Source organism: Lactuca serriola, chromosome 5 (genome assembly GCF_051521515.1).
Source record: "Lactuca serriola cultivar US96UC23 chromosome 5, Lser_US96UC23_V15, whole genome shotgun sequence".
NCBI classification, from domain to species: Eukaryota; Viridiplantae; Streptophyta; class Magnoliopsida; order Asterales; family Asteraceae; genus Lactuca; species Lactuca serriola.
In genome coordinates, this window is record NC_136412.1 from 228,509,592 (window position 1) to 228,523,063 (window position 13,472).

At 36.0% G+C, this 13,472-nt stretch overlaps 1 protein-coding gene across 1 annotated transcript; it reads right to left on the bottom strand.

The window, feature by feature from the left end:
* Positions 1–696: 696 nt before the first annotated feature.
* LOC145050238 (uncharacterized) lies at positions 697–1,260 on the bottom strand. The gene has a single exon (XM_078998521.1). The coding sequence runs from the start codon at positions 1,258–1,260 to the stop codon at positions 697–699; it is 564 nt and encodes a 187-aa protein (XP_078854647.1).
* Positions 1,261–13,472: the final 12,212 nt, after the last annotated feature.

Below are 13,472 nucleotides of genomic sequence, written 5' to 3' on the forward strand. Positions count from 1 at the left end.
GTTGTTTCCTACTGCTACCATTTGCCTGTTGTTGTTGACCCTACGATCTGGCTTAGGGAAATCACGAGCGAAATGACCCGGCTCGTGGCAGTTGTAACATCTCAGCATGCTTTTGTTAAATCCCACCTTCTTGTCAGCATTCATGGCCTAGTTGCTCTTTCCTGTCTTCTTAGCAAACTGCTTGGCCCTGAAAACAGCCATTGCAATTTGCCATGTAATGTCCATTTCTTCTACATCTTCAGGATGAATCTGATCCAAATCAGCAAATGACAGATGAGGTGAAAGATCTCCGGCTAAAAAAGCATTGTAGCAGTTAACTAGCCCAGTGGCTAGGGCCATATTTTCATCAGATTCTTTAGGGTTTGAGGAAGAAGCTACAGCTGGCATATTTGGAGTAGGGACAGCTTGTGGAGCGACAAATGGTTGAGTTTGGTGGTGATGGATGGATGATGCAGCAGCGAAGGTCTGAATCTGAGGTTGTTGAGCTGCAAATGCTTGACCTGAGTATGACATGATTGATGAGAGAGCATTGTTGGATGAAATTCCAAGATTTGCAATAGAGTATGAGTTCAAATGATTAATTTCTCTCTGTTTGTCATCAATGTCACAAGCTTTGATGATCGCCATGATTTCAGCAAGAGTGAGGCGATTTAAATCCTTAGTTTTCTTAATCACAACAACATTCATATCCCATGATCAAGGAAGAGCATTCAGAAGCTTCTTGTTGATCTCATATTTGGTCAAGAAAATCCCCGCTATATTCATGTCAGTTGTGAGAGCTGTGAATCGCTGCAGCTGAGCCTCAAGAGTCTCTCCTGGTACGTAGTTGAACATATTGAATTTTTGTCTCAACATGTCCTGCCGACTCTCCTTCATATCTTCATTGCCCTCATAGACTTCAATTAGGGCTTCCCACAAATCTTTAGCTGATGTGTACTCACGAAAACCTTGAGCAATGTCAGGACATAATGCCATGGTTAAAGCGGCTAAAGCCCTTTCCTGGTCCTCAACCTTTTCAAACTCCTCATCAGTGTAGTTTTCAACAGCCTTGTCAATCACTTGGCCTCCAACTTTCATAGTGATCCTAACAGGGCCTCTAAGAATGCTTCTCCAGATTTTAAAGTCTTTCATCTTAATGTATTTTTCAATTCTATACTTCCACTCGGGAAAACCATCAGCAGACATTAATCTTGGAATATGCGTAGTAGTGCCCATGACAGCATCAAGTTCGTGAAAATGATTTTGACTTTGAGAATCCATTTAAAACTAAAGCAATCAAAAGTCGCAAATGTGTTTACGGTTGACAGTAATTTAAAATCAGATGATTATGACCGTAAACAGTGTTTACGGTTGATGAATTTGCAACCGTAAACTAGGTTTACGGTTTGTGAGTTTACTGTTCTTGCTTTTATTGTCCTTCGATTCCTAAAGCCTTTGTTTACGGTTTTTGTATATTCAAAGATTCCGGTTGTTGAGGATCTTGAGTTTAGAACCATAAAAGGTGTTTACGGTTGGCAGTAAACTCCCAGAAATCTCTTAAACACACGATTTTGCAATAGATTCATATCCTTTAACCACTTAGAATACCAAAACCAATGATCGAACAATAAAAATATCAGTTTTAAGCACCCAAATCTCGATTGAATGAAGCTTGACACCGGTTACTGATCTAATACCAATTGTAAGGTCCAAATAAGGATCTTTACCAGCAATCAAGAAATAAACAATCACAGAATAAGAACAAGATGAAAAGAAATCAAGCTTTCACACGATTATATTCAATAAATCGTCAGGTAAAACTTGATGGACTGCTCTGTAAACTTTAAAGCATCAACAACTACAAAAGACCTACTCTTCCACTATTTATACTAAACTGGACACCGACTTAAGTTTGTGACCGTAAACAGAGTTTACGGCCGTAAACGTGTTTACGGCCGTAACATCTGTTTATGGTCATGAACACTCAAAAAGGTCAACATGCAATAAACATCTCAAAAGTAGTGTTACAGACTCATGCCAAACAAAATACACTGAAAGCCTAGACCAAACCATTAACTGGACTCTTCATTAGCGTACTAATGTGCGTGAAATTGAAGCAAATCCACCTAGTACGATGGGCGTACCAGAGGGTACGCTGGGCGTACTAGGCACAAAATGAAAACACTAAATGAGGAGGTGTCTCTACATAAAGAATAAGGTGGCCTCGCTTCTGGCCACCATTTCCACAACCTAACCCTCTCAAACCCTAATTTCCATCCATTGATCTTGAGAGACCATTTGTGAGCTTATAAGTGTTCTTGTGGGATTTTTGGAGTGAAGAAGGAGCATGGAAGAGAATAGAGTTGGAGTCCAGGATTTGGATTTGAGATTTTCTGTGGTAGGAGCATCATTTGAAGGTATAAAGCTCAAAGTTTTCCACTCCTTTTTGATTTGTGCATATTATGGGCCATTTTAGGGTTTTGGTCCCAAAGCTTGAAGATTTATGATTTTTTGAACACCAGAGCCTAATATTTTTCCTTTTGAGTGTTTCTTGTGGAGATGATCCATAAAAATGAGGTCTTAGACGTGAGAACCACCTCATGCATGAGATATGAGCATTTTTTTAGAATAAAGAGAGAGAGTTTTGTGTTTGGGATTTCCTCAACCATGCAAAGGCTTAAAGTCATGAACTTTATGGAGTATGAGCCTTTAGGGAGTCCGGATATGAGGATATGGCTATGGTCTTAACGGGTTAAGACCAAGAGAGTGGATTAAGCAAAATTGGGTGTATGCCCAGTGTAATTCCAGTACGCCCTGCGTACTGGGTTGATGTCCCCGATCAGAGTTTGTGTATGCTTGTGTACGATGAGCGTACCAAGGGAGATACGCCCCGTGTAACCTCACTGTGGACTTTTTGGGCTAAGTCTCATATTGGGCCTTAAGTATTGGGCCTGGAGTTTGGGTTTATTGTACTAGATATTTGGACCAAATGAATATATATATATATATGTGTGTGTGTGTGTGTGTGCCTTAGGCCCATATGTTGGGCTTGCCACCATGACTTGAGAGTCGAGCCTCGGGAGAGCCCAATTATTATTGGGCCTTGGTGGGCCCAATGGGATTTGAGTTATTTATGGGCTAGTTAGTGGACTACCTTTAGACCTAGAGAATGAGGGTTTGGACTTAGATCCTAATTTGGGATAATTGTAGATTTGGCTCAAGAGATAGAGGCTGGTGCACGACGACAACATTTATAGGAGTTGTTCATCATCCGAGGTGAGTCTTCTCACTATACATACCTAGAGTGGTAATCTGAGTTGTTTGACCGGAAGGTATTATGTGTTTATATTGAGTTTTGTGATATCATGCATTATGTTTTTGCGATTTATGTTGTGTATTATTCTGAGCTTACTAAGTTAGGACCGGAGGGTCCACCCGAGCTGTGGGACCAGAGGGTCCCACTAAGACACATTGACCAGAGGGTCTTATTGAGTTATAGCCTTGAGTGGCTAATGAGTTGTTTGTGGTATTTTGGGGAACTCATCAAGTTTTGTGCTTACCGTTTTATGTGATATGTGTTTCAGGTACTTCTTATGATTGCGGGAAGGCGCCGGCTTGATTGTACACACGAGAGAAAATGAGTTATGTTTTGAGGATCCTGGATTACTAATCAAACAATTTTGAGTTTTTGTGTTGTTAATTGGTTAATTGGGATTTTTGTGAAAAGTGTTATGAGAATTATGAGATTTTAAAAATGAAAATTTTGTTTGAAAATTCATGGTGTTACAATATAATAAAAAATATAATTATACCTTGACAATTTTAATTTTTTTCCTTTTCTGAATGGTAGATTTTTTTAAAATAAATATATATCATTTATAAGACATGTTCACAGTTTAATAAACATATTAATTCACCAATACACCATATAATATTTTCATGTGTACATTCATTCTTACTTTAACACAAAATTATACAAAATATACAACTTAATACACTCTATTTTTAGTTTAATATATAAAAATCATAAGATAATATAATCCATTATACCCTAAATCCACATATTCAAAGAAATATAACCTAAACTTTGCCATTGTCACCACCACCAACTACTACCATCTGCCATCGCAAACCACATGTGTCTCTGTCACACCCATCTTTTTTTCCAAATCATATATATATATATATATATATATATATATATATACATATATATATATATATATATATATATATATATAATTGTCGTTTGGTAGCTTTAATATTATGTTCACAAAGTAATAAAGTAATTAATTCATATATTTAGAGTTTAATGCACAATAATTATAAAAACTAGTGCATTCTTACATATTTATACAACACAAAAAATAAATATATTCACCAGAAAATTAATACAAAATTTCATTAAAAATTCACAGATTAATACAGTCAATTTACTGCTTTATACAGTCAATTCACCGTTCAATATACAAAATTCACAATTTAATATAACAAATTCACAAATTAATGCAAAAAAATCATGCATTCACAACCATATTCTCAGCTTAAAACATTCATTTAACCTTCAAATCTATAGACTAATGTTTCTTTCAAACTTTATTTATGCAAATATTCACAGTTTTAATTTTACATTCTTTATTCAAAATTATATACAATCATAATAAATCATGTATTCACAACTTATGTAACATCCAAAAATACAGATAATTTTTTTTAAAATTCATTCAATTCATAAGAAACTGATATCAAAATGGTCGAAAGAGTATAATTGTAACATGTTATCAGAGTACAAATTCCCAAAATCACTAAGTGCAAAAAAACATAAAGTGATGCGGTGAGATCAGGTTGGGTCATTCCCCTTCGAAATGGAAGTACCTAAAACATAAATTGAAAACTGCAAGCACAAGGCTTAGTGAGTTCCCCCAAAATCCCACAGACTAAACAAACATACTGCCAAGCATATCTAGGTGTCTGCATACCCATTTGGTCTACTTCAACCAGATACTGCCAAGCATATTTGGGTGCTTACCTATCCATTCGGTATATTTCAACCAGATACTATCAAGCATATATGGGTGCTTGCAATTCCCTTTGGTCTATTTCAACCGGATATCGGGTCTATTTCACCCCTACTACTTCCACAAAATATCATAACAGAAATCACAGAGTCATCAAGCAAATACAGACGTAATTGACAGTTATCCCAAAGACAATCATCACACTATAACATAAACTAATGGGTCGGATTTGGTGCCTTCGACCCACGGATATTGCGAAGGAAGACTCGCCTCATACTATGGGTATCAAATCGCACTCAATGGATGACTCGCAAACTCCTCTCCCTATTGCACAAGCATAAAACCTAAATTAGAAATTAGGTCACATTCTAACCCGAAGGTCCAAAACCCTAATTCTTGACTTAAGGCAAAAGAGCTCCTTTACCTTTGCCTAGTTGGGCCTCCTTTCCTCTAAGGCCCAAATCCAAAGAAACCCAAAAAGGCATCCAAGCCCACTATAGGTCCTTTATGGCCCAATATAGCCCAAGAACCCCAAACATGACCTTAGGCCCCAAAATTACCCTGCTACAATCAGGTGGGCCTGAAGCCCAACTTACTCAAGTCCAAAGCCCAACACCAAACGAGCCTAAAAAATCTTCTAGGCAGTGTACGCTAGTGTTGACCAGGAACCGGGGTGCTGACCCAGTACACGCAACGTACACTGGAGTACACATGGCATACTAGTCTGCTAACCCAAATCCACTTCCAAAACTTAATCCATCAAGTCCTAATGTCCAAAACTTAGATCCAAGTCCCAAATAACGTGTTAATCCATCAAGTTGCAAACTTAATGCTATTGCATGCAAGGATGGGGCTCAAATCATGAATTAAGTCTATAAGTACACTTGGATGGTTCCTAACACTTACATGGTTGAGGCTTAACCATCAAGATTCGATTTTATGAATCAAAACACCTCCAAGAGTCCAAAAGGACAGCTCATATGGTTTGAAATTGCGCATACTCCAAGAATCCAAACTATGGGACCAAAAGATACCATTTTCTACCCTAAACCTAGATCTAAGCTTGTAGTGATCAAGGTTTAAACTTTATACCTTCAATGGGCAGGAAATGGTGCCAAAATTTTGGATCTACAAGCTCCTTCCTCGTCTTTGCTTGTTCCCAATATTTCTTCTTTGTCAAGGTCACTAAAGAATACCACAGACACTCAAGAAAGCTCACACATGCACTCAAGGTGGCTTAGGGTTTGAGATTTACACTTTAAGAGCAATGGAGGCTAAAAAGGTATGGACTTGAGGGAATTAAGGTCCTTAAAAAGGGTGAAAACCCTAAAAATTAGTGTTTGTCCCTAGCTTGGCTACGCCCAGCTTACGCATGGGTATGTTAAGTATACGTTAAGAATCCCCCGATGGAACACATGCATCGAGTAGGCCATGCGTACATAATGTACGCCCATCATACTCACCAACCTTCCACCACCTTAGCTCGAATTGAAAAATAAGCTAAGTCAGACACTGCGTACCTGGCGACTCGGTTGCTACAACTTATAAATAGTGTTGTAAAACTCGCCGAGTTGGCCGATTACTCAGTCGAGTACTCCCTACTCGAACCCTTACCGAGGTGAGTTACAGAATCCGAGTACTCCTTAATCGGGCCATTACTGAAGCGAGCAGTGTTGTAAAACTCGGCTAACTCAATGATTAATATGCATAATATACTTAATGATTTATTATTTAAAACACACAGATGTGATTTTTATGACATATATATCTTAAATTTTCAGTAATTATTCACAAAGTGAGACCATTGTGTGCTTTTAAGTTTTTGTGTATTCACATATATCTAATTTTGTTATATATTTCAATCAAGTTATGGTTTTAACTTATAATTTGGAAATATATAACTTTCCTAAAAATATTTCTACATGAATTACCAAATCCGAGTACTCCTGAGTACTCCCTACTCGGTAGTCGGCCAAACAGGTACCGAGTAGCGAGTTCTACGACGATGCTTATAACTTATGTTTTTTCATTGAAACAATTAGATATGTGTAAAAATCATACATTAACAACTTAAAACTTAAAAAATAATTTATTTACAACTTAAAACATATATTTTCTTATTAATAATAGCTAATACTAACATTAACATAACTAAACAATAAACAAAACATTAAAACATTACGAATCTTAACCATCAATTCAAGTTTATACCAATTATAGTTATAAGCTTAAACACCTAATCCAACAGTCTCCTACTTGGATAAGTCTAATAACTATAACTTCCAATATAACTACCAAATTGATCATCAAATTGTAGTTTCCAAAAGTTGTTGCCGAACTCTGACCCAGGTAGTTACGTGTCTTAAGATAAGTGATCAAATATTCCTCTATTCAACAAGATATCGTAAGGACATGAGACATGGATTATAATCAATCGTATTGTCCAAGTTTTGTTTCCTAATTTCTGATTTGTGAAGACTGAATTCAGACTGCTAATTGAACACGTCCATTTAGTCCGGGCTTGACCAAGCACTTGTAAGTCAACACTAAATCACTGAGGGGCCCAAAGATATCGCTTTTCCCTTTAGGGCAAAAGGAACGAATAAACTTTAACTTATATGCATGCACTATTTACTCATCAAATCATGCACAACAATATGTTTTATAACATCAAGTTACTGATGTGTTTACGTATTATCAAAGCAAAACTGACTTGTAAACAATAACTCATATATCTCTGTTTTAAGAATATAAGATATTATCGTCTCAAAATTACTCATGATAAAATTCATGAAGTAATTCTATGAGCGTGGGTTTATCTAATACTCAAAATCCCCATTTTCTAAGTACCCATGAACATTGCAACAAACAATTGCTATGTCTAATCCCCATAGACAATCTACAATTCAATTCATGACAGTCTTAATTCACTACTTACTTCCAAAAGTATGACCGACTTTGGAATTTTGAATAATCAAATTATTCTGGAAGTAAAAAATGCAAAGTGAAACACAATAATATACTAATTAACTATGGTCTCAAAACTAATGAATATAAATAAAACCCTTATCATTTATTCACCAATTAGACTTCATTCATTATATAATGTTTCGAGTAATCAACTAAACACTTGAATTAAACATCAGTCATGTCATGTTATAAGCATGCATACTATGTCTCTCCATGGTCCTTCCTAACAGATTGACTGGACACTACTCTAATGATGTTCATTTCACAATTTCAAATTCTTCTCACTACTAGAATGTGTTAGAATTCAACCTTACATGCAATGGTCTTCTGTAATGTCGAGGCTTCAAGGTTACAGAAACTTAGCCAACAATACTACAAAATATTCCATTGGAGCTTTGTTACTAAAACAATTCCAAAGTAATGAAGTTTCAAATTCAAGGCACACTCCTTGAACACCTTCCTTACATTAAAGTTTCTAACTCACATATATATTTTAATCAATTAACTGCCCCCATGGAGATATTCCATATTCTCATATGACCATCAATTCTGATCAAGAATCATCTCAATCCAAAATTATGTCAATATGTCACCATGATCCTTCTAAACCATATTATACTTCTAATTTTCAATAAGTAATCGATCCTTTGGTAAACCTCAGAATCTTCCTGAAAGTTGTTTAACAACTTTAGTCACACCAAGTTCTAGTCCTTTTTCCCTCTCAATGCCCCAAGGCATTTGGAAAAATCAAAACAAGTGAATATTATAGCATACGTAATCAATCCTATATTCTGAAGCATATGGGACTCGATTCATAATGTCTTTCATAAGGACATGATGTTTGTATTGTATCTTGTTATAATATATCTATATATCAAATTTCCTATGTTGAATCATTTCAACACAATATTCATATATGTCCAAGACTAAGTTCTTTTAACCCTTCAATCTAAACTTTTAGATTTGAAAAGAAATACGAGTGCCCCATCCCTTAAAGCTTACTATAGAGAAACAATTTCCAAACTTTCCAACTTGCAAATTTGTAGACTTTGTTTCCTACAAATAGTATTGCCAACTTGCAACACTTAACATAACAGTTATGCTCCCACTAGCATAATCTATGCTCCCAATAGCACAACAATTATGCTCCCACTAACTTTGACATGTATCCAGAAATCAACTGGACTTCTAGAAATCAATACTCTTGACTTTCTTACTAAAGTGAAAATTTCTGATACATGATGCTTCGATAAGTCTCTAACTAGACTTCTCAAGCTTATACGCCTTGCATTAGATAGCATATGTGTGTGTATGTTCAAACCCTTTCAGAACTTATAACCATAAGTCCTGAAGGTTCAAACAATTCCTTGCCATTTCTCACAATTCGAACTATGATAAGGGATTTCGTAATCATATTGCAAATTTGAGAATGCTATTATCGCAACTACTAACCATAATGATACTATTTAGATCTTTAAAATCTACTAGCCAAAGTGTTTCTTAATAATCATTCTCATGAATTAGAGCAAAACCTTTTGCCATCTAGATTTTATGGTGTACATGTTCCCATCCATGTGAATCTATCATTTCCAACCTACAATCATAATACAAGGTTTAGGACAAAAGCAAACTCAAATTTAGCTTTCATGGACTAAACTTTGCTTATTCTTAATTTCTTGCCATCTGGTAGCACAAGGGCCTACTAATGCTTTCGTGTTGTTAAGCAGTTCACCTATATTGATCAATGTACTTTCACTAACCAACGTGTTCTACCTTTTGCAGTCAAATAAGAACCATAGAAGCCAACCCAACTGGAAGGTGCATATAAACAAGAATGTGTCAACTTAACACAATAGGTTAACAACCTCATGTCGTGTGCTAGTGATAATTAAAAGGTTTATTCTTAATTTACTCTTGAAATTCTTCAAGATCATTAAGACTCCCACTGACTTCTTGACATATAAGTTTCTCTCTCAAGGAACATTCCTTGACGATCAAAAACAAATATTCAAAATTTAGTATGGATTCTCGATAAGAAACACTTTATGGAATTGGATTTAGTTCATCCTTTGTTTTAACCAAAATATTACAACTTCTAGTTCCAAATGAGCTAGAGTAAGAAAACATTATTACTCCACATTTCATGAAGTGTTATAAACCTACTTAGTATGAAATAAGTTTCAAGATACGATTTGAAATAACTAGAGCATGGCTCTAAAACTTAATTAGAAATGAAGCATGACCCATCTCTCGATTGAACCATTTCAACAATATTTGATTCCTATTCCTAGTCAAACAATTGCATTAAGATGTTCTTTGAGGATCAATTATGATATAGTTCCATAATCATTAAGATGGTCACAAAACACAATACTAAAGTACTCTTCTTTCCTTTTAGATTGGAGAAACCTTTATCTTTCTTCCTAACAGATTCTTCTTATTCGTTATGCCACTCTCTGAAAACCCTTTTTCAAAAGGTTAGATTTATGCTTAATCTTATAAACACAACCATATTTACTGGATCATCAGTAAATCATGACGAATAGAATTTTCATCCTTTATGGCAGATTTAAATCGTCCATATCAATGGACTAGATTTATTAGTCCTTCACTTTGACTCACATAAAACCTTTGATCAATGAATTAGTCATAATCTTCCAACGATCAAGATTCTCATAACATCACACAATTCGAATTGACTCAATGTTTCTATCCAATTGGAACTTGGGTGATGAGAATTCTTTATCACTTAGTCAATTATGACATTTACCACAAGTGAAATAATAAGAATCAAACCCACAATTAATATTGCTAATAATAGAAATGTAACCAACCCTTTCATAGATGCCATTACAAGGAAATATAAATTAAACCAACTATATAAACCAAAAATTCACTTTTATTGATAATAAACAAAAATTTGGAACTTGTCCTCACACTGCATAAATGAAAACAATGTTTCTAGACATTTTCTAAGAAATCTATTAAATTATCATTAATCCTAAGCAGCAGCTCCAAATTCTGATCATCGAACCATGTGACTAAAATCCATCTCTCACGTTTAGAATTAGTTCATTCTTCTTAAGCTTCCTTCTTTCCCTTAGATCCTGAAATACCATCAAAATGTGATGATCACATCAAGTATTAAGAATCTATGAATAGGAACTTATCAAAATGATGGAGTTAGATAATGAATGTACCTGAAGCATAGTCACGTGACTTGACTTTAAGATCTTTTAGGTAGTCTGGGCAGCTTCGTAACCAATGTCCCTTCAATTGGCAATAACTCTTTAGGATTAGCACATGGAACTATCTTAGAAATAGCATTTCTCTTTACCATACGATCAAACGGTTTCACCTTGGCCGATCCCTTTCCATTGGAAAGATAAATCTTTTCAGGACCACAATTGTCAATATCCATGGAAACTCTGGAATTAGATCATTCAAACACTTTTGCGTCACATGTACTCTTAAGCATTTCTGCTTCAGCAACAATCAACATATGTGTCAGATCAATTAAGGTCACATTGTGATCGCTCATATAAAAGTTCTTAATGAACTAACTATATGACTCAAAAGTGAAAGTAGGACCAAATCAATAGCTTGCTCCCTTGGGAAAACAATACCCATTCTATCCAATTTGTCAATGTGTGATTTCATTTCCAAAACATGTGCACACAGATATTTTCCATCTTGATGCTTACATGCCAATAGGGCTTGAGTAGTTTCATATCTTTCGACTCGAGACATGGGGAGAGTCATTGGAGGAGGAGGAGGAGAAAGAGTTGGAGAAGCATGATATCCATTTCCACCATTCCCCGAAGAAGGGAACATACTGTAACACTCTAAATTTTCAAATATTTTTTTTCATTTATAATTCCACACAAAACATAGTTTAACATCTCTCATGCCAAATTTGTTAATGTTCCAAAACACAAAACATAAAACTTTTTTGTCAAATATCCCAGAATCCTCAAAACATAAATCAACAAGCTGGTGTGTACAATCATGTCGATGCCTTCCCGCGATCTTGAAATGTACCTGAAACACATTTCACACAACACTGTTAGCACGAAGCTTAGTGAGTTCCTCAAAATACTACACACAAATAATTGGCCTCTCATGGCTACATCTCGATAAGGACCCTCCGGTCATGTGTCTCAATGAAGACCCTCGGGTCTCACGACTCGGTTTGGACCCTGCGGTCCTATCTCAATTAATTCACAGAATAATATACAACATAAATCACAAAGACATAATGCATAATATCACATATCTCAGTGTAAGCAAATAAGACCCTCCAGTCAATAGCACAAATAAGACCCTCTAGTTGCACAGTAATTACCACTCAGGTAAGTATAATGAGAAGACTCGCCTCATAAGTAAAGCAAGTATGTCTCGCACTCGAACTGTCGGTCTAGACTCCGCCTAACATATATCGCAGTTATCTCTAATTAATAATTGATAATAACAACCCCCGAAAATTTTAGGCTGATTCCTATACTAAATCTTAGAAGGGTGAAAGACCATTTTACCCATCCATGGCCTTCAAAGTCCACCGCTTGACCAAGCCCTAAAAGTCAACAAAAGTCAACACTCAAAGTCAACAGTCCATGTTGACCCAACTCATGGAGTACATCTATGCGACTCGTCAAGTTCCTTTAGTTCTCAGAAAACTGGGAAAGTTTGAGTCAACTCGTCGAGTTGTCTCACCAACTCGTCGAGCTTGTATAATGTCCAGAATATTGGGGAAAAACCCTAACCAACTCGTCGAGTTCCTTTAGTCCTTTTTCTCATTCAGACACTTTTAAGCGAAACCAAGGCTCTAAACTATAGATCTAGCCTTTTAGGGCTGAGATACTACGTTAAGTTGCAAACTTTACGTCAATGCACGACATTTAGGAGCTAACTTACCAAAATAAGGCTCAACAAGGGGTTTAAGGCATAGAAGTTGGCCAAATCTTGAAAAAGCTTGAGTCTTTAGGCCTAAGGGTTCTAGTAGTGTCCAGATCCGAAGTCTTAGCTTCAAAGCATGCTCAAAACCAAGAATGACTCAAGAAGAAGCTATAAATGGCCATAAACTCTCTAATAGAGAGATCTAGCAAGAAAGTGATCAAGGTTGTGGCTTTTTACCTTCAAATGGTTACTACAACTGAGTAGATATCGGATCTATAGACTCTTTCTTGTTCCAAGCTCTTAAATCTTTGAGTTTCTTCAAGAAATGCACCAATCATACACACTTTAGCCTTACACACACTCAAAATGGAAGGTTAGCTCGATTAGGGTTTGTCTCTGGGTGATAAAGTGATAAGGGAGGTTGGGGAGAGAACTTAAGGTCCTTTAAATAGGGTGCAAACTCTAAAAATTAGAGTTTTCACACTCAACCCCAACTCGTCGAGTTGAGTCCTCCAACTCGTCGAGTAGGATCTAAAGTTCACACGACCATCACAGCCTCTACTCGATGAGTTGGAGCCTCTAACTCGTTGAGTTTCCCTATAAATTATG

Excerpts from the sequence above, each read along its gene's own strand:
- LOC145050238 (XM_078998521.1), bottom strand. The coding sequence starts at position 1,260 with ATGGATTCTCAAAGTCAAAATCATTTTCACGAACTTGATGCTGTCATG.